Source organism: Cinclus cinclus, chromosome 4, assembly GCF_963662255.1.
Source record: "Cinclus cinclus chromosome 4, bCinCin1.1, whole genome shotgun sequence".
Classification (NCBI taxonomy): domain Eukaryota; kingdom Metazoa; phylum Chordata; class Aves; order Passeriformes; family Cinclidae; genus Cinclus; species Cinclus cinclus.
Window position 1 is genome coordinate 13,110,514 of NC_085049.1, and position 27,845 is coordinate 13,138,358.

At 37.3% G+C, this 27,845-nt stretch overlaps 1 protein-coding gene across 1 annotated transcript in view; it reads right to left on the reverse strand.

The window, feature by feature from the left end:
• Positions 1-2,229: 2,229 nt before the first annotated feature.
• The window catches only part of SEMA3E (semaphorin 3E), a 126,887-nt gene continuing 101,271 nt past the window's right edge, over positions 2,230-27,845 (reverse strand). Inside the window, exons 7-17 of the mRNA XM_062491658.1 lie at positions 27,471-27,613; positions 25,610-25,724; positions 25,198-25,267; positions 23,705-23,849; positions 18,801-19,023; positions 16,025-16,116; positions 14,829-14,870; positions 11,514-11,680; positions 5,856-5,923; positions 4,260-4,399; positions 2,230-2,682 (exon numbers count right to left, since the gene is read on the reverse strand). Coding sequence (XP_062347642.1) covers positions 2,230-2,682; positions 4,260-4,399; positions 5,856-5,923; positions 11,514-11,680; positions 14,829-14,870; positions 16,025-16,116; positions 18,801-19,023; positions 23,705-23,849; positions 25,198-25,267; positions 25,610-25,724; positions 27,471-27,613 — 1,658 coding nt within the window. The remainder of the gene's footprint in view (positions 2,683-4,259; positions 4,400-5,855; positions 5,924-11,513; positions 11,681-14,828; positions 14,871-16,024; positions 16,117-18,800; positions 19,024-23,704; positions 23,850-25,197; positions 25,268-25,609; positions 25,725-27,470; positions 27,614-27,845) is intronic.

The window sequence follows — 27,845 nt, forward strand, 5'->3', positions numbered from 1 at the left end:
TAACAGTTCATCAATGATACATTTAGCACTAGATACTTGCAAATTAATGAAAAAGTAAAAATAACTCCCACTGTTCTTTAAAAGAAGAGTACTCCATAATTCAATAGGAAAGGATTTTAGCAGTGTTTTAAAAGTTTTTCACCAAGGGTGTCATTGAGGTTTATACAGAGGATTAAGTTTAGATCAGGGATGCTTGTTCTGTGTGTGTTCTCTGGCACGACTCTCAGTGCTGGTGCTTTCCATACAGCTATAAAAAATTAGGAGATCCTAAATGCAACTAAATTCCGTTGAACTGTCCCAGAAACATGAGTTTAACATGTCTCCTCTCTCAGATCAAAGCTAGCAACTGCATGAAATCATGCAGGATCTGCAGAGTGTCTGGTTCCATCTCTTAGAGAGATATTGTAGCTAAATGAAGTGCAAACCCTGAGATACACTGATTCCTTTATCAGGCTGATGAAGACTCATCTGCTGCTACATCCACACCAGGTGAAACCCTGTTTTCCTCTCTCTGGCTGCTGACAGTGTGCCATGTGCCCCTTCCAAACATGGGGTCAGCCTCTGCTCCCAGAGGAGCACAGCAAAGCTCACTGATCCTGCCAGCAGCTGTGAGTTCCTCCCTCTCACAAACAGCCTGTTTGGAAAACACTGTGTTAGCACTGCTTGATGCATCTGGTAACACAGCAAACCACAAATCTCTGTTACCCAAGCTGTTAATTCCCACTCTTCCCATATTAGAAACTTTTTGATGAATCCTTTGTGTATTTTCTTCATGGCATAAAAATTTGGAACAGCTTGGCTATTTCCCCTATTGGAATCATGTTCTTATTTTAGGAGTTAACTCATTTGTGACTCATTTGCGCTTACATTTAACTTGCATTTATGTTCAACTCGTGTTTAACTTCCCTTTCTTATTTTAAATTTTCAATTAAAAAAAAAATCCCAAATCCAATTCATATTGTAATATTAAATTTCTCAGGTATTGAAGTGCTGATATACTTTTTTTTATTTTTCAAGATAGTCTTGAAAGATCTAGATTGTAAGCAACTTAGTTATTTTGATCTCTTTTCCTGGTATCACTCACGAGAGGAGCAAAGCAGTCCTTTCAAACAGATATCACACATCAGAAAAAGGTTTATGTAGACCAGACCCTGAAAGTTTATAAAAACAGCTGCATAATGCTGGTTTGGTTTTTAACCTGCATCCTAACTTTTTATGACTGCATTTTATCCCAAAATAATGTTTACAACATAAAATATGACTTATTTAAAATGCTGCCTTCCCAGTATAAATCACTTCCAACACTGCCTTCTAAATCTGTGGCTTTAGCACATGGACACTAAACGTGTCTGCTGAGAGCCAACCAGCTGAGGATCTCGGTAATACTTCTTTGTTTATACATATTTCTTCTGAAAAGTAATTTAAATATCGGGTTTCGCTTTCTTTTGCCACAAGAGGGCGATCCCTTAATTCGTGTCACCATAAGGCAATGCACAGACACAAGATGGACTCGTTTTCTATTTAAACCATTACTTCAACTTCTTATAGAGATACATAGATGAATTTCATTCTCTTATATTCTCAGCATGCATGTGGCTTACATGCAGTTACTAGGCAATATTATTTAGCTGTGGGAGCACACTGTGCTTCATAAATGGCTGATTCTGAAATAAAGGAGGGAAGTAAATAGGATTTCCCTTCATTATCTTTAGAAGTAGCAGTACACTGTACTAACACAACTCCTTGTTCTCAGTGATGAACTCAGACATGTCACAATCAAAAGGAATAAGACCTTAAGACGTGCTGCTTTCAGACGCATGAGAAATTAGTGAAACAAAGAAAAGATATGTGCTATACTTTTCATCCACTTGTGAATGTTCAACCATTTGAATTTGTTAAATATGCCATCATATGCAACAAGATACAGCGCAAGCACGATCCACACAGGAAACTGATTCAAGCACTCAAAATCTGAAGATTGTCACATCCTCCCTAATGCAAAACTCTGATTGCTTTTACTTACTTAGAACCAGATAGTTGGGAAGATTTTGTTAAAAATGCATCTAAACAGTCATCATGAGTGTATAATATAACTTACCATAGCATTATTGTTTTCAGTCCCAATATTTTACATATATAAACCTGCCAAATTTACTCAAACCAAGACTGATTTCTCCCTCTTAAGTTCAAATAAAATTTTGCTCAGAAACAGTGGATGGGTTTTGTCCATCAAGAGTCAGCTATGTTCCTGGGCAACCGGTAATGCTCTGGCCTGATCCTTGCCTTCTTCTCCTGAGGGCTGGCATATTTCCACTTGGATGGAGACATTTTCAGCTTTTTTCTCTTCTTATCTGTACACCACACTTTTTCACAGTATTCTTCCACCCTCTGGAAGTTGCTGTAACCTATCAGTTGAAGAAATTCCTTATACCATGGCTTTGAAGCCTGAGGTATACTGCTCTGCATTGGGCATGGCATTTTGTGAGGGATATCCTCCTCATAGTCTTTATTGAACATTTCATCTACACGTTCTTCCTCAACTATTTCCAGGGTGGTTTTCCTGACAGTGTGAACAATGCTGTGTTCCACCGTCTGACAAAAATAAGTCCCTGCATCCAGTCGATGCAGCTTCAGGAATAAAAGGCCAAGGTCCATTTTTATTATTCTATCATCAGTCTTCACCTGAAAAAAAAAAAAAAGAAACATAAAATGCAGTTATAGAGCACAGGCATTTGATATTACATTAAACCAATGCAATTATTTCAGAACTGTATTTTCATGACTGTAATATTAAATTTTGAGAGGAAGATTAGAGATCGACACATTTTTAATTCACAGTGTTTCTGTAATAACAAAAATATTTATTTGAAGTAAAGAAGACATTGAGTTGTAAACAGAGAAGAATCTAAAGAACCTGGGAAGCATGGAAGAACATATAGTGGAGCAGTCAGATCCGTGTTTTAATTGCAAAGGGAAATAATTTAGAAACATGCAAATAATCTACAGGATGGAAAGCAAAAGGGCATTTGCCAGCTGACCTGTGATAAGGATCCCTGTGAATTCTCTTTTAGAATGGTATGCCTTTGAGGAGACATTCATAAAAGTATTTGCATCTCTAACTGCAGGATCACTGTGATCTTAAAGCCTCACTTCTGAGTTTGAGCTCCTCCTACAGCTCCTGAGGGCTGCACTAGCGACTAGGAGACGTTCACAAGTGTTGGCAAGCAGGGAGCACTAAGATGTCAAGTCCAGAAGCAGGAGTGGCCAGGAAAATGGCATCCTCAGCATTTCATTTAACAGCAAGGTGATGAACTTAAGCAGAAGTACTGAGTGATGAAGGGATCAAAAGCAGCCCTGAAGAGAAGGATTTGGGGGTCCTGAGGGATGAGGAACTGGATGAGAGCTGGCCACGTCCACTTGCAGACAACCAGCTGTATCCTGTGCTAAGAGGTCAAGGGAGGTGATTCTCTGCCTCCACTCTGCTCTGGTAAGCCCCCACCTGGAGTGCTGCATCCAGCACTGGGATCCTCAGTACAAGGCAGACATGGACCTGTTAGAGTGGCACTGGAGGAGGGTCACAAAAATGAAGAGAGGAGTGGGACACTTCTCTGAAGACAGAGAGAGCTGGGGTTGCTCAGCCTAGAGGAGAGGAGGTTCCAGGGAGACTTTATTTTGACCTTTCAGTACTTAAAGAAGCTTAAAAGAAAGATGGGGAATTTTTTTTTTGCTAGGCCCTATAGTGACATATCTACACTGTAGTGATACATACATTCATGTATATCAGGGAGGTATTGAGGAATAAACGCAATAGAACTTATAAAAGCACTTTCATAATGGTAAAATACACGTAACAGAGGCAGAGAATCCACCAATACTCATTTGCAAAAATTTCTGTAATAAATGGGTGAAGCAGCAAGAATGAACAGAATTTAAGCTAGACTAATACTGGAAATACTACACACACGTTTCACTCCTGCAAAAATGTACCAAGAGAAGTAATGGATTTTCCTTTGTTTTGAGATCTTAAATTAGCTGCACTACATGTCTAACATCTGCAAGATGTTAGATGTTAAATGCAAACACCAGGTGAAATTCTCAGATCTATTAATTCAAGAGACCAGATGAACATAGTGATTTTCCCTGACATCCATATACATTTCAGCAACTGGTGGCAGAAATTCAGTAAGGATGTAATGTTCCTAATAATAGGCTCTTTTATTGAAAAAAAAAAAAAAAAGTTAGTCTGTAAGAATATTTACCTCTTCCTTCTTAGTTTCATGTGCTCGCTGGACAAACCAGATTACTTTTGCTTGTAGGGTCCGAGGGGTGCACTCCAGGAGGGTGCTGTTGTACTCTATTCCATAAACAAGTTGTTCCTCAGTCTTCTCCAGAACTTCACCTGGAAGGGAAATAAAATGTGTTTAAAAAATGTGTTACTGCAAGTACTTGTTACACTCCATGTTCAGGGTATGTTTACTTTTAAGAGTGAAGCTTCTGATCCAACCAGACAGTGACTGAAAAGTAATGTCTAATGAAGATCTGACCTGCTAAATGAATTTTCCCATCATCCCAGGCTTTCACAGTATCTGACCAAATTGTGCTGTGACTCACTTAAGGTTATAGAGAATCAGATCTCAGCCTTTCGCACTGCTAATTGCTTGTGCCTGGTTCTTATGAATAGTCAATTTAATTTTCACTCAGTGAAACAAGAGGATGCAAAACATGTTCAAATATAATAAAAAATTCAATTTTTAGGGGTAATTACAGCACATAACTTTGCAACAAGGTACTACAAGTACTCTAACCAATATTATACATATCCATGCTATACATGTGTAAACTGAATGTACATTTTGGGCCCAAGATGAACGAATTAAATCAAAATTTAATTCTGCTTTTCAATCCAACCAAACATCTGGAGGAGAACAGACTAGTTGTTACACTGGGCAAAACCAATTGTCTCATTAATGAAATCACCTTATTCCAGAATAGGAGAAAGATTCTTGAGCCTAAATAGCTTTATACCCTAAAAAAAATTTCACTGTTTTATATAATTGTGATTCCTCTGCTTTATTTGGAACTTGTGGAAAAATTAGCACTTAATATTGGAATATACTTTTCCAAAATGTACAATAGCTTCCAATGGACTTCAATTTGAATGAAAATGTCTCTAGTTATATATATATATATATATATATATAATATTTAAAATGGTGTTTCTCTGGATATCATTCCAGAAGAACCTTTTATGTCTTATTTTCTTCAGTAAATGTATCCTGTATTATCCTGCAAAATACAGAGGATTTCCAGGCAATTGTTTTCTTTCTGTTTTGCTATTCCCAATATCCATGCTTTAAATCCTTACTTCCAAGGCTTGGATAACACCATTAGACACAGTACTCAATCTTTTTGTTTTTTAAGAGAAAACTTGATCATGAATATATATTTTTGTTCTGTCATGTTTCTGCTCATGCCCGTGCTTAAATTCTAAGGGTCTTGACTATTTTATACATATTTCAGGATGCAGCTCCATTGTTTCTTATCCCTGCCTCATCTTTCAGCTTTTTTTTTTTTTTTTTTTCTGTTGGAAGCCATTGGGATGCATTCTCCACATCTTTATTCTGAATGTCAGTGCTGCAGGACCACATGAACATTTCGGGATGCACCTGACCTGCCATGGAGACTGTCACCCTTACACCTGGATGGCAGGGGCTCAGCCCCATGGCTCTTATAGCATTGTAGGAACATGCCAGTGAAAAACAGCAGGTGAGATCATGGTCTGGCTCATGCTCTTGGCAAAGTGTGCTGGCTGTCGCAGGCTTTACCAGGAATTTGCAAGTGTGTGAACAGCTTACCAATGAACTGCTGGCCAAAGCACTGCTGTGCTGCATTTCCGTGCCGAACATCTTGTCTGCGGAAACGTCTGGAGGGGAAAAGTGGAATTATTTGAGAGAACATGTTTAGCATGTTGTTTGGTTTATGTTAAACTAGCATTCATTAAAAACTTAAGGAGTTAAACCTTGATTGCTAGCAATTTACCATTGTTGTGAGAAGTACTCATTTATAGATCAGTATTTTGTCTCTGCTCAGCCTACTGGAAGTCATGTGTCTGAAAAAAGAAACATGCTTGTCTGGAGAGGAGACACAATTATGTGTCCATTTTATATATAACTATACTGATGCTATAAATTTTAAAACAAGATCCTTTGAACCAACTGAACTTTAGCCTGCCTTTGGGTTCTCTCTCTCTCTCTCTCTCTCTCTCTTCAGAAAGGAAGGAAATTTTCCTTTTTGTAATTTAGAACAGTTTCCCATGTATGTCAATAGTACTTTTATCCTTTACTCTCATGGCTTGTTTGTTTTTCACTTGAGAATCTCAATGGGTGGAAGAAGTGCTTTATTTTATGTCACCTTTGTAGCAGACAGTTACTGAACTCATTTTTCTCATCAGGGAAACAGACACATTCATGTATGCCCATGTCTAGAAAGTGAACTGGTGGCAGAACCATGGTCAGAACCTGTGAGCCCTGTTTTTGACCTGGAAATAATAAAAGTGCTTTTGAAAGAAAAATCATTCTGACTTTTGGGGTTTGAGTTTTTTATTGCATTTACAGACAAAAAAAAAAAAAAGCCATGATTATATGGTGCATTTCCAGAAGAACTGTGCTTTTGTATAGCATCTTTTTTTTTCTTTGAGTGTCTTGATAAATAAAATTAAGGTTGTTTGCTTGGGAAATAAAAGAGCCTATTGGAATTCTGTATCTTGATAGATTAGTATGTCCATCCACCTCAAATTTTGTTTTTCTAAGGATACCTTTCCTATATGTGCATAAAGAGTAATTCTACACAGTCTTGCCAACCCCTACACAAGAGATTAACAGAAGAAATATGCAGCGCAGAAAATCTTACACAGTAGGTATGTGTACAGCATAAATTATGTTAGAAACAAACAAAGCCAGAGTTCTGCTATTCTTTGCATTTACTATAGAAATAAGTTTATTCTCTAGTTCTATGTGAACCCAAAAGACAAAATTTTAATTTGTCACAAATAGAATTTACTGAAACTATTTAGATTTATACTATCTAAAGGTCTTGTCCATGAATTTCATTTTTAATCTGGCTGCAGACAGTGATTATTTTCTCAGTTCTGTCACCCATATGAACTCCTGATCCAGTTCTTAGTGGACCAAGATCACAGCTTTAACCTCCATTGATATTCAGAGAAGAACCAGTGTTCTTCCATTGTTGTTTCAGGGGAATCTGAAAATACAGTGGAGACTGCACTGGGCTTTTAGGGAGAAATGCTAACAGTACTTGCATCCTCTTAAAGAAAAACAGAGATTCTGAGGTAGCAACTGGGCCTTATTCTGCCCTGGGTGTTGTCATTGTAATGCCTAGTGTCAGTGCTGATAAATGCTGTCACCAGGTTTGCAAGTCTGTGAATGTAGATTACTCAGAAGAGGCATTCTCCTGCACAAACAATAAACTCTATAGGATATGCATTAGCCTTTAAAAAACCCAAACAAGACAATCCTACTGCTGTCAGGTCCAACAGCCCTATCTAGCAGAAGCAGGACAGGTAGCAGGCATGTTCTATTTACTCATCAGTTCCTTAAGATCACTGCAAAGTTAAAAAAATCCTAGTTCTGTAAGACAGGGTTATTTCTCCAGTTGTCAGAATCATTAAAGGAAAATAAATGTTTGTTTGATGGAATTTTACTGTTGTGAGTGTCAAGCCTGGGGAAGATATAATTGTCTGTGCCTTCACTTGCTATTTTCTTGAAAAGAAGGAAAATATGGAGAGAGGTGCTGAAAGAGAGAGAGATGCTGGGTGATAAACTCATTTGACATAAGCCTGGTATTATTTTATATTTATTTTATTTTATTTTATTTTATTTTATATTTATTTTATTTTATTTTATTGTTTTATTTTATTTTTTCTTAGAAATTAATTTAATCAGGACTCTGTGAATAATAGAGTATCAAAAAGTAAATTACTATAAGGAACAATTTTCAAATTATGATTAACAAATGTACTGAATGTAGGGAAGTATCTTTTGCAATCTATAATTTCATTAATTTAGATTTCAACCCTAAACTCTCTGCTTTCAGGAACCTAGCAAAAATGATCTGCAAGAAAGCAATACGGTCATCATCATTACCATCACCATAATTTTCATTTTTCTTTATTATTTCCCAGGGATGTATGAGGGAAAGTAAAAAAATCTTGGGAAGAAAATGCACCACTGTGGTTTGCATAAGTAAATCAGTAGACTGGGTGCTTGCTGGTGGAGTGGGTGATGGAGAAAGAAGACAGAGAGGGAGAGGAGAGGAGGCAGGGGAGAGACTGTTGGCTTCTGAAAATTAGCTAAAGAATCACACCCAAGTTCAAAGATATTTGTAAATTACTTCAGACCTTTTACAGCCTGGATGGTGAGGCAGCACAGCAAAGAATCTCTCTTGTAGAATTTAGTGCTTGTTTAGATAAAAATTGAACCTGCCTAAATCAGATTGCAGAGCTAATAGTGAACTAAAGCATTTAAATCCTGCACCTCTGCTCTCTCAAGTGCACTTCATGGAATTTGAATACAAGAGAAATTCATTCTGCCATCTGAGGCATGTGCAGTATTCAGGAGCCACACACCTGTAATTGCCACAGAATTGTGGTGTGCTGAGCTGCCAGCATCAAGATATGGGATTTTGGATTCAATTTCTATTTTTCCCTAATGAAACCCTACATTTAATTAGTTATCCAGGATATACATGTACAAGGAATTATGGACTTTCCCAATTTAAAAAATTAGTACCAGATGCCAAGCACAGGGTTTTTGTATTTATGCTTCACTTCTCTCCAAATCCATTACATGCCTTAGTTTACAGATTTCTATTTAATGTTTCTCTAAACACTTGTTGTACCTTGGAGGCATCGGGATATAAAGCAGACAGCATTTGGATCGAAGTGGGGAGGACACATTGTACATCCCAATTTAACTCTTCATCAGTAGGACTGGAATTAAAAAGAGAGCTCTGAGCAGAGCCCTTACCCACTAGCAGCACTGTTCTTACAAATCAAAAGTTCACCTAAATGTACAGCATGAAAGCCACATTTGAGCAGAGACAGGTGGTATTAAGGTCAGCCCAAGTGTGTTGCACTGTAAGGCACAGCTCCACGACTCCAAGGAAGGGACAGGTATCAGGAACAGGAGAAACAAATGCTCTCCAACACCCCTTGCACTCCCATTGCTTGTATTACCACTTACAGCTTGAGCAGAAATCTGGAGAGAAGGCCAGACTATGACATGTATGTTGTGGGATGTGGCATTAATTCTGTCTGGAGTCCATGGCAGGGTTATGAACTAGGCAGTGCCACTTGGTGTCAGAAAACTCCAGGCTGTCTGCTGGGACCTGCTTTTCCTGTAGTACTCTTCACGTGGTACCTGATGGGAAGTAACTTAGAACAACTTCTAAACACGTGTCCCTAGTACCTCTCCCTGCCTCTCCATGTACCACACAATTAGTCTTAAATTTGAAATGCTCTGAGCTTCAAGCTGTGACCTAAAGTGAACAAAGCAAATGCCATTCATGCCTCTCAATGCTGTTAGTCTTGCTGGCTGTTCCCCAAACTCTGATATGGAAAACAAGTTTTGCAGACTTCAAGAACATTCAATTGAGTGCAAATCCCTTCTCCACTGCTACGGTGCTTATCTTAAGAGAAGGAGCGAGATAGCAGCACTATTTTCTTCTTTTAGAGGCTGACCTGCTGAATGTTGGGAAGGTGCCTAGGGTGCAGCCCATATCACTCCACCCTGGATAAATGTGTTTTCAGGGAACTTCCAGGCTGCTACTCTGGAAATTGTCTTAGGTGAGAAACATGTACAACAGAGTCCAGGCCTCAGTGAGTTTCTCTTATCTTTTCTTAGACAGCAAGTACCCTGCACAACATAAATGGTAATACTGCTAGCAAGCTAAGAGGTTGCTGGGAAATTTTAACCCCCACTTCCCTTCCAAATGACTTTTACATCATTAGATGAGTAACCCATATGCTTTATCATTATGATAATCCAATTTTTACTTATACTGGAGGACATTAATCTCCCTGGCCCACTATATAGCTGCTTGTCTTTCTTAATCTGGGGCCTGAACATTTTAACCACACTCATCTCACCCTGAGCAGCCAACCAGCACCCACTTCTTCCCTTCAGGTCTACTCACAAAAGACATGAGAAAACTATGCTTTCAATCATGCTTGAAAAGGAGTTACAAATTACATGCTTCTGTAGGTTTCCTACTTGGTTTAACCTAAGCCTTAGTGCAGCTAATCCAAGAGATTCTTAATTACACTGAGTCACAGACTGTGTTTCTCATTCATATTTTTAAATGTGCTTTATCCAAAGCTAACGTGCCTGTATTAATTATCTTTTTTTTTAATATTATGGAAATGTCTGTTATTCCTGACAATAGCATACATTTGACTGCATCCAGGTTCACAGAAAGATAAAATATGCCAGATGAAAGATAAATAAATACAAAGCTCCATATTCCTAATTTTCCTTAAGAAACAATAATACATTTGGGGTACAATGACTTGGTTTGGACTTGACCGTCTCCACCACTTTCCAAAACTCCCTCTGGAATTAATTAAATTCATCATTATAATCCATTTAGGTCTAATATAACTAAGCATATATTTTTAAAACCAGTAGTTGCAAAAAAAGCCATGGAAATTATTTGAATTATGCAACAACAAAATTTTGCTGATTCAGTTAAGAAACTGCTCTGTCTAGGTGACAAAGCTGACTAATTTTTGTGAGAAGATCTGGATTAAATCATGCATGTTCTAGATACTTGATCTGTGTAGTTGAATTGCAGAACCTGGTTTTGAGAGGGAAGGGAGGACAACAGGTCCCAGGGAAATGGTTGAATGAAAGAGTGAAGGTCAAGAACCATGAATAAGTGAAGGGTGATACAGAGTCACCACAAGGAAGAATTAAAGCACCCAAATCAGGTTTGTGCTTTGAACTTGACTCTAGAGTAACTTGCCTTTCAATGCATTGCAAAAAACCTAAACCAAACCTTAGCTTCTGCAGAAACTCTGGTATGATTTTTTCAGGTGAAGGTATATGAAGGTAATAACAAAGCATCTTCTCTGCTGTTTTTTAGATAATCTGTTGTGTATGTTACTGCAGTGTGATATACTTGCTATGTAGTACTACCAAACTAGGTCTCTGATGTTGCAGACATGAAAAGATGTTTAAGGAAATTGGGGTTTACAGTGTGTTGCAAATAATTACGAAGTGACTAAGCTCGAGTCATAAAAATATTCCAGTACTGCAGTTTATGCCATCCTGTGAGTTTGCTTCCTTGCAATCCCCTAAGGTTATGCTGAGAAATGATCAGCTGACATCTCACAGCGTGGTTATGTCCGAGGGCTATAGCAGGGCTGTGTGCTGCAGCAGAAGCTGTCGATGCAGATGTTTTGTGAGAAGTGCATCGGAAGAAGGCAGAGCTCTCACCTCTTGGCCTGCACTGCCGTGGGGTAGTACCGGGAGCAGGAGATCCCATCCCAGGCGCAGTAGGGATCCCGCGCCAGGCAGCAGTCGGCACAGGCTGTGCCGTACATGTCACACTGGTGGAACTTCACTTGAGCTATCACTGACTCGGATCCCACGTAGAGCTGTTGCTGCAAAAAAAATACACCAGGTAGGATTGCTACAGCGTCCACTCAAACTTCCCTTCCCAGTGCAGTTATTGACATTGCCGGGTTAATAATTGTTGATTGCCGGCTGTACATCCAGCCTGTGACCTGAGGGAGGCAGAGTTACTCTGTAGGAAAATATCTGATTACGGATTAAACTCTCCTGCTGAGGACAGAGAAATAGAAAGAAGGTAAAATGAACAAGTTTATTTTGGCATTTCCTCGCTTCTGAAGTTTCAGCTTCGTGTTTGAAATAGGCAAGTGTTCACATTTCTTTTTCTTCATCAAGATATTTTCCAATGCCTCCTTCTTTACACTTGTCTGTCGCCTAACTGATCTGCAAAGAAAATCCCAACTTGACATGAAAGACTTTAAGCAAAGAAGTTCAAATATGCAAGGGTTACAAGCAAATTCATTTTTAAAATGGTGTTTTCAAGTAAATTTAACTCTCGGTGGCTACTTAGAATATGGTCACATATTTACATGCACAGCAATGTTATGATTTTTCTAATACCTCAGTGCACAGGAGATAGATGACAGATAGACAGATATATAGATAGATAGATAGACAGATAGATAGATAGATAGATAGATAGATAGATAGATATTTAATTATTTTCCTGCTGCTGTGCAGTATTTTCTTACAAAATATCTGGTCCCTATCTACTTCTTCAGCATTTGTTTGCAGGGTTTGGGTGGGGCTTTTTTCAGCATAAGCATTAATTGTTCAAATTTTTTTGAGTTCACATAGATGTCCTTTTCAAATCAAGTAACAGATAATCAGTTTAATTCTTCAGATGCTAGCACAATAAATTCAGAAGAGAATAGCTTGAATTGAAAGGAATTTGAGAAAAAGTCTTGTTGCTGATGAATGTAGATTTTCTGAGCACAGAAATATGCTTTGTTCACTGCAATAGAAACTTGCAGTTTTACCAAGCAGAAAAAGGATTCCTAAGTTGTGCTCATCTTAGTGGCTAAACTTAGTCCATAATTCCTACTATTCGATCAAGCTGTCAAAATCTGGTATGTTAAAATTACTTACAGCTGGAAAATACTGACACTTCATTTACTCTATCACAAAATATAAATTCTAATCCAAATAGGCTGTTCTTGTTCCTTAATATGCCTCTTATATCTCTTTAGAGCATAGAAATTTAACTTTCAGAGATGCCAGGGGAATAAAATAGGAGAGGCTGGTAACAGCAATGCTTCAAAATTTTTTCTGGTGAGATAAATCAGATGATAGTAGCAGGAACTCAATCTGCCAACTGGAATGAAGAGAAAGTCTAGAATACTTGTTTGGGGGGAACTACTCGTCTGCAAATGCTGCAGCATGGCTGTCCCAGAAGACACGAACAACATTTTCAATGACACATACAAAATGAGATTTTCTCTTTTATCTTTTAGCAGGGGTAAGACTTCTTTAAGTCTTGGTAAATCACAGGAGGGAAAAGAAGCATCTGATATCTAGCCAACAGAACATCAAAGAACATTCTTTTCCAGTCTCTGCAGATAACAAGCTCAGCCCTGAAATGTGATATTTTATTGTACCATGACTTGGTGAAGACTGGTCAGTGTTATAAGGATATGGAGACGTAGGTAGCAAGGAGGTCTCCACAGGCTCAGTAACTCCAAGTTCAAAAGAGATTTGCAAAAATGCCTGAGGTACAAAATTTTTTCACCTATGCTCAACTAAGTTATAGTCCTGATGACTTTAAAGACAAAATTACTTGGTGCCAACTCTATTCCTAACACATATTCCAACATTTAATTGTCCTCAGTGTCAAAAAACTGTATCTTATTTCAAGAATAAGTTTATCTACACTCAACAAGCTGATCTGGGTTTTTAAATCTGATATTGCTATACCATCAATGTTTAAGAATCCTCATACACACAGTAGGAAGTCACTTCACACGGCAAAATATATATATGACTCTCCTTTTCTCTTTCAGTTTTCTCTCTGATCCCTTGGAAAAGTAAAGTTTTCTTTAGTTCTCACAGAAGTTTTTTCTTTAACTACTAGGTCGCTCTGATGGCTTTTTTACTGGAAAAATCTGGAGTTGTCTCCAGTCTTGAATTAGTAGAGTTAGCACACCTCTTGGGAGATGAATTTAATGGAGGAATGCTACTTCAAATTTTATATTTCCTTTTTACTCTTCCAACACAACCCTTTAACCATGACACATAATTGAGATTTAAAGGTAAGGAAAACATCTGAAAAGACACTGATTCTTACTCCAAATAATCACTTAGGCGCAATGTTAGACAATCTAGTCTCCAGAGCTTTCAAAAAGATTGAGGCAGGAAATAATTCAAAATACTTAGACCTAAATCCTCCTCTGAATTACCATCACAGGACTTTGACTTTCTGCATTACCTACAGGAAGAATGCAAGTTGATTAGACACCAAGACTCAAATAACCCTTTGGGGCACAGCCACACCTCCTAATAATGCAGTTTCCATTCTTTGTTCCTCGTGTTTCACTGTGTTTATGTGCACCTACATTGCACCGGATATCTAACATTATTGTTGGACATGTTTAACATTAACATATAACTATCCTCGGATGTTTATAATGGCTCCATGCTGAGATGATCTGATGATATGACATGGATGAGAATCTGCGCACAAGAGTAATAAATTGGGTGTTTATATCAGCAGAAACTTTCAGAAACTCAAAAAGAACTCAGGTCCAAGCAGCCCTACAGGGCAATTGAATGTGTGGGAGAGCCAGCAAGGCTCTTTTTGCACTGATAGCCCCATGGGGCTGAAGTCTGTCTGCATTTATCAACGAAGAACTTCTCTGTGAACTACCATATCCACCAAGCTAATGCCTGCAGTGATTAGTACGACAGTAACTTATGAAACAGATTGGTTTTTACTTGCTTTGATATGCATGGTATTGTGAACTAAGGATATTTAACACTAGAATTGAATAACATACATACATTATAAAGGAACAGAGCATATAACCATAGGCTTATATTACAGAACAATTACATGTATCCAACCAGATCTCATTACAGATGATGTACATCTGCCTAGCTATCCATGCATCTAGCTCTGTGCAGTTTACAGCTTCATTACATTTGAGCTGCAATGGTCATATTTCAGACTTGTACAATACTTACTCTTTTTGAAGAGATTTCCATAGAAATAATAGGAACTGGCATCTAAAAAAAAGGGAAATATTTGTTTGCTTAGAAAAGGCAGTATATTTTTGCTATGAAAAGCAATCAGGTAAAATAGTATTGGTATTTACTTATTACATTCAGCTTTGCTAGATACTTTTACTTTCCTTAGGAAAGATGTTGGGAAATTATGACTTTCAGAAGTACTGCTTTAAAACGGTTTATTTGGAAACAAGCAGCCAGCACTTAATTCAGGATTATCAGAGCTACAGGAACACTACAATTTCCCTGTCAAACATGACATTAGCTATTGCCACCACTGAATGCCTTTTGTCCTGCTTGAGAGTGATAAGTGGAGTGTTCTTTATAACAAAACATTCATTGAAGATAAGACAAAAATAGCAGGAATTCCTTCTTTTACCATTGTCCTATCTTCCCTCTGCTCAGATTCCTTGGAGCAATACATAGCCCCTCATAGTTCTATTGAAAAGCTTTATCAAGAAGGGCAAATTCTGTGATTTTCCCACCAGGCAACAAGTCAATAGTTACACTGCCTAAATTTAGGTACCAGGCTTAAATATCTTAATTTTTGATATTGGATTTTTTCCTTATGGTTTGAAGCAGGTTAGCCTCCTGCTTTATTTGGCTAATGTGACATGATGAGAATACTCACTAAGAGAATTTCCTTATGTTTGCTTTGTCACATGCCAAGCACTGAGCTTTAGCCATAGGTTACTCTTTAGGAGAATGGAGTTCTGCCTCACGAGGACCCATGTTTGCCCACTGTAGAGACAGGTTAACTGGACTTTTTCTATCTCTATCTCACTTAAGTTTCCAAGATTGCAGCAGGCACATTTTTATGTATGCACTCATATTTTTTTTAATTACTTAATTGGATGTGAGGGAAAATTACACGAAATGCCATAAGTTTCTAATTAAAAGTCACACTACAATGTCCAAGCACATAAATATAAAGGCAGTAGTCGTGATTTGCTTCAACATGCTTTGGTACTTGGGATATTAGAAAAACTTCATTTGAAAATGAAGGTTTCCTGTCATAAAATTGCTAGACAATTAGAAAAATTCTTCCACACAAGTATTACATATTTGACTGTCCTCACAGGATTTTTTTTAACATTTCAGTTCTGCAGAAAATTCAAGACGTTTGTATATGCTTCGTATACAGCACAGATCACCTTGAATACTTGTAGCTCTTCAAGAATCACTTCTTCCATTGATTCTGTCTCTTGATTGTAAATTGTTATGACTTTCAACACAATACCATTATCTGGACACAAATGGAAAACAAAACAAAATAAAAGTAAAGGTTATGATTGGTTGAAACATTTATGTAGCCCTCAAATACCTGAAATTACTTCTTCAAATGACAATTGATTGCAATTTATTATTATGAGAAATTAGTTATTAATGAGGATTCTTACTCTTAGAAAATGAGATATATCATAATTTTTCCCTGGCAAGTAACAGTAAACTTAGACACTTGTAAGACACATAATTAATTGTAGTTTTCAAACACTGGGTCATAACCCATTGTGAATAGCAAAAGGATCACAGAGGGCAACAATATTTCAGAAAAAGAAATGGGAGTAGGTGAAAGCCTAGTGCATTGAGGCAAGCAAGTGTAAAGTAGCTTTAATTATAGGATCTGAGTGTTTACACTAGATAGGAAAGTACTAATATCCTTAATTGCTGACAGCAGCTCCATTCCCCAAGGCAAAAATGCAAAAAACCTTCAGAGGTTCATTGTGCACAATTCCTACCCTTCTCTAAGGAAACACTGAGCTACTGTTGAGCTGAAGGTGTTAGTCAAAGGGAGATGAATCAAAGATGCACATTCAAAAAGAATAAGGCACATTGGACTTATATTTATCAAACTGTCCGTCTCTGCAACTTGTGAGGAAAATAAAACACACAAATAACATCTGGTCTTCCACCACTGTGGTTTTGCTTTGCTGGCAAAAAAAAAAAAAAAGCGTTTCTCTCCCTAATCTAAAAATCTGTCATCAACAATGGTAAATATCACTTCCTTTCTTCTGTTACTTTCAGTCACCTTTGATTTACAGGGACATATTAAGCAGGGAAGCACTGGGGAGAATGTTCAGCAAAATATCAAAGGTTGAAACAAAAAGAGGAACCATTAAACTGGGGTCATACACCATTTTTCAAAGAGAATATGTAATCAAAGGCAACCATTTTTGTAGTAGAACAGTGAAAAGAATTTGTATTCTGAGCTCTGATTTTCATAAGTAAGTCCCTCTTCAAATCCTGCTGACAGATATGTGAAAGCTCTGATGTTCAGACTTCACCTTTGATGATCCTTTCTAACCTGCACTGCTACCCTAAGGAAATTTGCTCAGCTGTAAGAGGCTGCTTACTTATGTTACACAGCAGGTGCTGGACTGGGATTAAAAAAATACATCAACTCTTTCTAACATTATAATGCCCAAAGAAGCAATGAGTTTTCTGATGGGAGCTTAGCTGGAGTAGTGATTGGAGGTTTCATTTCAGAGTTTCTGAAACCCAAATTCTTTCACTGGAATTTCATGTCACCTGAGATCAGACAAGTCGAGAACACTAGGCAGCTGTTGGGGACCAATCCAGCACAGCTCTAAAGCACCACACTTAAGACACTCTGGATTCAACTTTGCTGAACAAAAGACCTGTGTACAAGAATGTTTGATGCAGTTTCAATTAGAAATGCAAGGAGAAAATATGAAGGATGTAGGACCCACTATAAAATCTGCTGTACAGAAATAAGTGACACATGATACAGTGTTTTACAGACCACGATTAAGTCCATTACCACGACCATACTGAGGCTGTTTAAAACCTTAGAAAACAGCACTAGTATAAATTGGACTCTGCTATTTTCTGAACACGATTTTTTTAAATTCAGTTCTCAACACTGAAATGTACTTATCAGAGGAATTTCATTAGTGAAAATATAATTCAGTGGAACTGTTTTCCTAGACAAAATGGTCAAAATTATTTGTGATACCACTCTTGTTGTTAAATTGATTAAATGTGAATGTAAGAATCCTTGGTTTTATTCCAGACAGATTAGATCTGACTCAAGTCTTGTGTAGTTCCAGCATTTCCTCTTGTTTTCTTAAGTTTTTCCTATTTTTCAAATACCATTAGGGTATTTATTTTTTATCTGCTTTCTTAGACTTAGTGCAGGTATATGTTATATTTTGTCTTTATTGTGTTTGTTAAGAAGGTGCTTAAAAATTCTTCTTAAACAAGCTGTCTATGTTTAAATAAAATGGCACAGAAGAAAGACAAGGAAACTTGGCAGGAAACTTCTAACAGTTTTGGGTTTTTTAAAATTGGGCATTTCCTCCTTCCTTCCTTGAGCTGTACTGTAACCCAAATCTGGATGATGGCAGGTTTTTTTAATGGTATCAGCTAGACTTCTTGTCTCCAGAACTGGGGAAAATAAACTGTGGAATAAAGCCAATGACTTGAACTGATATTTTTGGAAAACATATCATCTCTGTTTCTCTCATGTCTCCAAGCCTCAGCTCAGATGCATGTCAGTGTTCTGAAGTTTAAAAACTAAGGCTGGTTCTTCTGCAGTTTTTTTAAAGTTCTTTTTTGAAAAGAAATTAAAATGGAATCCTATACTTGTTTCTCTTGCTAGTGTTTAAATGTTTCCCTACCATTACTTTCCTTTATAATGTTAGCAACACAGTGAAGCACATGTCTAGAATGACTAACATCCTCTGAAAGGTGAAGACTGACACCAAAGAAAAACTTGCACATCAAAAGAAAAGTTGCTAAAAAGAAATATTTTATTGATTAGCTTCATCCTGGAGGGAAACAAAAACAAATAAAAAACAAAACAAAACAAACAAACAAACAAAAAACAACAAAACCCCCCCAACAAAACAATGAAAACAACTTACTAAATCATAAATGCAAAATTTCTTTCTTGCTTTCTTTATTTACCTGTGCCAATGAACAAAACATCATATTGCCCATCTTCAGCTTCCACTCTGTCCACTGCTATCTGTTTAAGATTGTACTTTCCATCTGTTTTAACTAGTATTGGTCTCTTATGAACAGGCCTGATGGGCTGATACATCAGTGGATGACTCCTGGCAAAATGGACAGCTTCATCAGGATAGTCTTTAGTGGTAGTGTACAGCCCACCATTCACCTTGCTGGCACACTGCAAAAACATAGAACACAGATTATCCTGAAGATTTGCCCAAGAAATTGTCAGAAAAGGGTCTATCCCTGATTTCAGGGATAAAGACAAGTCTACAGAAGACCAAGCACAGAAGACCACAGTGGGAATTAGGACAGTGAACTCTGTACTTTTTGCATGTGTGGATTATTATTCATGAGAAGAAAGGAAATGCTGAAAAGTGCCTTGGCATTGTCATGTTTAGAAAGAAGGAGTTTGTCCCTCTTTGACATGCTAAGACAGAGTAAAGAGTAACACTTTTAGATTTTGACAAAAGCCATAGTGCTTATGTCTTCCCCAAACTCATATTGGAGATGTAATCGAAATGGCCATGGACAGAGTAAGAAGAAAGGGCTTTTCTCTACCACTAGAGAAACAGCCGTGCAAAGTCAGAAGAACACTAACGCTTGAAATCAATCTCTAGTTTTATTATTTTTTTATTTCAAAATTTATTACAATAAGAAACTAAGCACACTTAAAAATTATGCCATCAGACAGTAAATCTTGATTTCAGGCAGGCATTCTAACAGTATTATGTTTGATTCTAATTCCTGACTCTTGATGACAGTATTATGTATCACAGTTTAGCTTCAAATACCAATGTTTGCACTGATCAATCTACCAGTTTGCAAAGTAAATAAACTTTATGTCAGTGACTGATTAAGAGAGGATTACTCCTTCAGTCAAATGTGCAATTAGAGATAATTTAATGTGTTAAAGAAATAAGTTAATTTTAGGATGCTTTGTGAAGGAGATAGTGTTTCCCAACTGAACACAGATCCAACAGTTCCAATTTGCTTCAAGATGTCTGATTGAAACCATTTATGATGAAGCTGGAAATATCTCAGTAACCATTTGCTTTCTCCAAATAAGAAAGTGTGGTTTTAAGAAGCATGTCAAGAAAAGCCACAGTAGCAGCCTTTCTTTATTTAAATTGAATTTTTCAATCAATAAAATGAAATCAAATACTCGTGTTTACTGGAAACAGTAATTTTAAACTTGTGGTCAGTTGTAATCAACAATAACAAACTCCTGCACTTGTCAAGTAGAGCAATGTTTGTTTCCACTTTTTGGGTTTAGCTACAGGAATGTATTTGTTCAGTGTTGACTTAAAAGTAATTGTCTAATCAACCTAGTGATGGAATTTTACCAGCCGTTTGCAATAAAGAGACAGAGCTGGAGCATGAAGACAGGCTAAGCCTGGGCTTCCCACGCACTGCACAGCACATCAAGTGAAGGGGCATTGCCAGGTTCCCTCTGTAAAGTTTTAGTCCTGGAGAGGTTTAATAAAAATTATAATTCACAGGCTTTTCACTTTAATTAAATAAAATCAAATAGTCTAGAAAGGAAACAGTAGATGCAGCTGTCTCTGAAGTCTATCAACACCACTTTTGATGTAGCTGATGTCATATCCAGAAGCAACACAGCCTAAATTAACTAAAAAGCAGCAGAGATTATAGCAGGGGATTGCAGAGTGGGTCAGAACCTGTATGACTCCTAACAGTGGCTTTATGCTTATTTAGCTTTAAGATCTACACTTATTCCTCACAGACTTATTATTTACTCATTCAATACCTAAGATCAATGAGTGCTGACTCTCAGAGATGCCCATTAGTAGATTATTTTTTGCCTCTTGTCACTGTCACTCCTGTAATAAGAGCAGTAGTGGGATTTAGTTCACCAGGGTACTACTGCACATTCTTTGGAGTGTGAAGCATAACACTTGGCTACAGCCCGCTACACACTTTCTCTTCAGGCTACTGGATAAACATTGAAAAGATCTCTAAACTTCGTCCTAAATGAGTAGCTAAAAATGTATCAATTAATCTCTGTTAGCAGGCAGAGCCATCTACTTCAGCCTCTGATGTGCTCTGCAGCATATAAAGAAAACCACAATTAAATCTATTAGAACCCAGGAGAGACCTGCTTCCTCAGCTAATTTTTCCCTGATACTGAGAAATTACTTGCACTCTTCTGCTCCTTTTTCCGTTCCTATGCCTTGTCTTTCTGGGGAGGTGACACTCTTGTCTGACCCAAAAATGGCCAAGGAAGAGAAGCATTGAAAGTAAGGTGAACTTAGGGCAGCCTTCCTATAAGTCATTGTTAACCTTGCTGAAGTTCTGGCTCTATATCCTCTCCTTCTTGCCAAAAAGACACCATTTAATCTTCAGTGCTAGGAGATATCAATGTAATAACTGCAGTCATTAATACTGAATTCATGCCTGGTTTAATGCTAGGCCAAGCAACATATGTGAGGTGTTCTACTGCCTGGACAAAAATGAGTACCTCTTAAAGAACTTCGATCGTATTATCTTTGCAAAATATACAACTATTCTGCAATCCATGCATAGTACAGTCTCATCATCTGGTAAAACTGTAAACCCCACACATTTGCTATATAAAATATCAATTAGGAAACCAATAATTCCTTTGAATTCAAATATTTTTCCTAAAACATGATAATTTAGTTGCCTGTTTTTCTATCCCGACTCAATACTAATGACTTCAATTGATGTCAAACAAAAAAGTATTTGGTATCGATGTCAGTACTGCTACAGGGTTAGCTCATTGGCTAAGATGGTCAAGTCATATTCATAATGTTTAAAAACCAGATAATCTCTTTTTTGGAATATCTTCTTCTGAATTTTGACTTATGTCTGTAATCCCAAGAGAAGTAGAGAAAAATGTTAATTTTAAATTATTGTTTTAAAATGAGAAAGGGCATGCATTTGAAGTCATGTTACAGGGAGAAAGGTGTCACTGAAATGGAGTAGATATGCTAATACATAACAGGCCTTTCCACCTCTCTTTCATGAGATTCAGTGATAAATGCATTGCATGCAATGCTTATTTCTGAAAATGATTGCTTTTAGTATAAAAGGGAATACTGATTCAGTTAGCAAAGGGAAAACAGCACTGAAAGGAACATCCAGCAACGGTTTATTCCACCCTTAAGATCAAGAGTGGGCCCCCATCCTTCAAGGAGATTAAGAGGCGAAGTGTGAAAACTGGAAGGGGATTTAGCCCAACCAGCTGTTAGAAATGTCTTTGCTCAGAGTTAGAAATCTGCCCAATGCTGACATGACAAGGAGTAGATCTCCATGAGTGAAAACAAAAGTAGCTTTGCAGCACAGGACAGTTGCCATGGGTGGGTAGGTAGTTGTAATTCCAAAAGGCACAGGGCAAAAAAGAAATCCTAGATGTTGTGCTTCCCTGAGCTAGGCTGGCATTGCCTGCCTCCTCCTGGAGGCTGTGGCTGTGCCTGCTCTGAGATGGTGACAGGCACTGCAGTGCAAAGGGCACCTTTGACCTGCTCCAATGGGTGCCCTCCTCAGCCCTCGGATGGGGATGTGAGCACCTGGCACAGAAACTGCAGAAACACCTCAAAAGACACTGAAACAGGAAAAGGGCTTGAGGTGAAGATTACTTGTGATGTGCTTGAGAAAACAACACAGGAATTCCTTGTAGAAGTTAATTACTTGTCTCTTGGGTCATGAGTTTCTGATTTCCTCCAGAGGTCTAAGTACAGACAGGAACAAAATGACAGCACCTCTATAGCTGCTGAATGCTCACTACAGTAATTCCCACTTAATTGCATTTTAAAAATATGTCCTGTTTCTTTCCTTCAGTTAATAGCCATTGGGAGAACAAAAAAAAGTTTATAAAGAAACTTGTGTGAAAATTAACAAAAAGTATGAGTGATTTTCCTGACTTTGGATTTTTTCCAGTTTTGATTTAATGTTTTTGTATCCTTTGTAAAGGCTACAGAACAAGAATGTTGATAAGCTCAGGAACCCGATTGAAGGGTAGTAAAACCTCACTCTGATATCTGAAAGGAAATCAATGAACTGTGACAGTGACAGACCATTGCTTCCATAAAGAAACTGATCTTGAGCAAAGGACCTTGAATGATGGAGAATTTGATCTTTATCTACAAATGCATTAATTCTGATTAGTTACTTTTATTAAAATATATCTCATTTCCAACCTGCTCATTGATCTAAATTACAGTATTTAAATTTGATCTTTTTGGAAAATGAGGTGGAAAAAAGGAATGAGAACCACCTGACATTGAAATAGTGTATTCTCTTGGCTTTTTTGTTTTGTTTTGTTTTTGTTTGTTTTTTTTTTTTTGTTTCTTTTTGGGGTTTTTTTTGGGTTTTATGTGTTTTTTTTTGGGGGGGGGAGGGCTTTTGTTTTGTTATGTTTTTGGTTTTTTTGTTTATTTGTTTGGGGGTTTTGTCCTGGTTTCAGCACACTAAAAAAAGAAAGAGAGGTTCCTTCACAGGTAATGCACATAATGTTTCTGAGTGAAACTGAATGCATCTGACTTGTTAGATCTGCCTCTTTCTGTCCCCTTTGCCTGGGGTCCTAATTTTGGGACCTTAGGACCTTTACACAATGTTGACAAAATCATGTCCCAACAGGATTTTGAAAAATCTTATATACTTAATCACTATTTGGAAAATGTATGGTTCTAGTACTTGATTAAACCTATTGTTGAGCCATTCCACACTTTTCCAGGAATAGCTGGAGTATGTAGACATTCAGAGGAGTATATCCCAGACTGTGAAGGCAGGAAGATTTGTATATCAGCAGCAGTCTGCTTTTCCTTTCGAAAAGAATTTTCATAACAAAGCAGTGGAAGACAGACTGTACTTACAGAACCAGGTCGAGGATAAGGTACTTTCCTTTCATAGAGAGCCCAGTGGTATTCAGGTCCTTCTTTATGAGCATATGGTCCATTAAAAGCTGCTCGGACACTTGCCATGTGGTAAACACATATGGCATAGCCTCTAAATATATTGCTATAAAGTAAATTTAAAGACATTATTAAAGCAATATGTCACATTTTGTCCAGATAATACTGGCATTATTATGTAATTAAAAACAAGTCACATTTCAACAGTGTTCAGGAAGAAAACACTACTTATCCTTTCCTATATGCTTTTCTTCTAAATACTGCATCCAATGTTCTTTTAAAGTCTTTAATGTGTTTATATTCGTAACATTTCTCCACATAAGCTCTGTCTTGTACTGCCAAAATTTGATGCTGGTGTACAAAAACTCTAAATTACTTGTTTAGAGACATAGAGAAATCAATACAGGCTGAACTCAGGTCCTGTATGTCTTTGATTAGTGGCTTAAACAGTAGACCATTTTTCGTCTTTAACATTTTTCCTACTGTTTTTTACTTGGAAAGATGGGAACCAACCACAGCTGACTAAAATATACAGTCCTAAAATGGGTCCTTTTTGTATTGAGTGGGAATGTTGGTTGGTAGTATTAGGCAGATCAGATCACTTTATGTAGATATACAGACAGAAGTTTTTATTTTATTTTAAAATTTTACTTTACTTTGTTCCAGTAGAGCAATTGTTTTTAGTTGGGTTTTTTGTTTGTCTGTTTTCTTTTTAAGGAAGCATCAGTGCTCTCTACAAAGAAAATATTTCTGAAGACTGCAGAAATTGATCCAGAAAATTTCAGTTTGGTGCCCAAATTTCTCTATTGACATTGAGAGTCAGTAGGAAATGCCCGATGTCTGCAACTCTAGAGGAACAGATATGCCTTTCGTTATTAAAAAAGAAAAAGAAAAGCAAAAAAACCCAGAAGAAAGTGGCAAAAGCGTAGGTGCTCTCTTCTACCAGTTACACCCTAAACAAACAGTTAGATTTCCAAGCTGGGAGTACTGTGTGCTTGCACCTGACCTAGGCTGCAGTGGAAAAGGAAAAGGAGGCCACCGGCAACATTGGAGCTGTTGCTTTAGGCTTCACTAAGAAGTTAGCAGGAATTTAAGCTGCTCTCTACTTAACCTTGAATTACATTGGAATTACAGTGGAATTCTTAAAGGAAGACAGGTGGCTCTGAGATGCTGTTCTTAGAAGCATGCAGATGTGCATATACTTTAACATTGGAAATTGTCAAGATGAGAAACAATTAATTTGTGATCCTGATATACTGAATCACAGAATGAGACTTCAAGCCCCTGAGTATTATAAAGTTTTTGCATTAGCAAGGAAGCCCACTGTGAATAGAACTGAGATTAAACTGTTTACTATATATTTGCTAAGAGATCTGTATCATCCAGCTTCTATCTCTTTAATAGACAGTTCAAACATTCCTCTACGGCTGCTATTATTTCTCCTAGTTGTTTACCTTGTTGTGTTGAAGAGGCCAAATATCACCGGATTTTTGTTATCACGAGTTTGCAGCAAAAACACATCCTCTGTAAAATTTAAATGCAATGCTATTGTTAAAAACCTACTTTTTCTCAGTCCGACAAAAGAAAATTAATTGATTCTTAAAAGCATAATCCTATTTTACTCATTTATTCCATTTAATTTTATGCAGATTTTAAAAGCAATCTTTAAAAAAATGCAGTACATAAAGGAGTAATTGGTGATAGTGAATGCCACAGGTACAGAACTTCATAAAAATTGGAAACAATGCTAACCACCATCCCCTGTTAATGAATTCAAATGCAGTATTTGACAGTAAAATGTGTTATGATGAAAGCATAGGGGTTTTTTTCCATGGTTTAGAATTTGTTGCTGTCTAGGATATTTACCTAATTCATCAAAATGTGTATCAATTCCATTTCTCCCAGGCACAGAACAAACCAGTCTGGTTTTGAGGAAAGTGGTCCATTTATTGACGAGCATTCGCTGGCCTCCCATGTCATTCTGTGTAGAGAGAAACAAATGCCAATGGTAATATGAATGAGTAAGTCTAGAAGCACAAACATCTCTGATGAATTAGCTGCTCATTATATCTTCTAATGTCAAAGGCATCCATTTTCAAACCACATGTCTATTACCAGAATTATTTCTCTGGAGTAAGTTTTCAAGTAGGATTGCACTGATCAAATCCAGGTCTCATTAAGATCTGTGGTTTCATAAGAATTTTATAATTCTGTACCATATCCCTGGATAGTTTTAGCTGTACAGCTGTTGTAAAGCTTTTTTTTCATTATTGCTCAATTTTGCAAACAAGATATACTGAGTACATTACTGAAGTTTAGCTTTGCTTTAAGAGCTCAGTGCAGGGTTAGTTCAATGTGTCTGGAAACTGAAGCCCTGAATGTACCTATAGACCTGGTGCATCTGGGACAAGTCTGAGGCAATTATTTACATGGTTTTCTAATAATTTCAACAATTTTGAGTAACACCTGCCTCACTATGGCTGTCTCACCTTTTAATTGCTCTTGCAACATTTGGAACTTTCAAGAAAAGGTAACATTTAGTATTAATTTAGTACTTGCTTTAGGTAGTAGCATCCTCAGTCCGTGGCCTTATATTCAAGGCCTGTGTAACTGGCTGTTGAAGGCTCTGCAATAGACTTACAAAACTCCTCTCACAAACAGAGATCTATTTTCCTCAGAAAAGTAGAAATATGCAAGTAGATGCCTCTGTATTACAAAACCTGTTACAGCTCAGATGAAAAAGTAAAAGTTGGGGGGAAAGCCAGTTCTTGAATCACCCACTAGCTATTTTTTTTGTATTCACTGAACCAAATCTGAATTATGACATACAGCTGTAAAGCTAATGGCCAGATTAAGTTTTGGAAATGTGAAAGAGAAACGTCAGTGGGATTTTGGTTTAACCCATGGCTAGAGATAAGACTTCCAGGTGGATATATTGCAGAGTAGAGGGAACTATTAAAATAATCTGTCCAGGCATATATTCAGAATATAAGCCAAAGAATTCCAGCTTGGATCTTGATGCAGGCTGGAATCCAAAATCCAAGCGGCTTTGTGAACATTAATGTCTGAGGCTGCAATTTGGTACTTTGCATACATCAGATGTTTTTAAGTTATACATGAGTGCCTAAGAAAGTTTAAGGCACAGCATGCTGGTGACCATACATGACAAATATTGAGGTGACAGGAAATAATTAACTTGTATCTTGCTCTTTGCTCAATAGTTTTAGGAATCCCCTAAACTGTATCCCCTACAGTTAGGAGGGGGAATACAAACTCTTTTTTGAAACAAAATCAGATGTTAAGAAATAACCTTCTCTTTCTTTCCTTTAATCAACCTGATGTAGTCCCAGTGGGAAAATAGGAGAACTCCTCTCATCAGCTTTACAGTAGCTGGTTATTAGAAGAGGAAGGCACCTAAAATTCATCAGTGTTTAGAGAGCACCAAAATGGGCAGCTGGGAAATCATATGCTGACAGTGCTCCTCTCCAGCAACTGCCTAAGATCTTATTCCTGTGTGTGGGGCAAGGGAGCCAAAAAGAGGTGAGATCAACACACCAGGAGGATGGCCTGAGTGGGAAATGGATAATCGAACACAGCAATACAGGGAAGCATAGTCTTTCTTCATGATCTTTCTACTCCTTCTAAGCCTGTCTGTGATAATAATTGATTCATCATTTCATCATTTGTTCTAGTTTTTTTGTCTGCACAGTCAGAGAAAAGATCTTACCGCACATACACGTCCCACTCTGGTATATATAGCATGAGTGCTTGTCTCAGCTTCCAAAGCTTTTTCAGTAAAGAAGAAATATACTTTGTTATCATCGTGGTCTTCATTGTCAGGAATCATGTATGAGCCAACGAATTTTGGTTCTTTAAAAAAAATGAAAAGGAATTAAGCACAGTTATTAAAATACTGCCTTATTTTTTTTTCAAGCCTTAAAACCAGCTGATAGCAACCAAAACATAAAACTAGAGGTAATGGTTCTGTCAGTCAGAGAGCTATCTAAGGTGATAGAAACAGTAAAAAAAAGATTTTTTTCGTGGGTATCTATAGAACATGTGGAATAGATTAATGTTGAAGTATTTTTATACCTCCAATTGA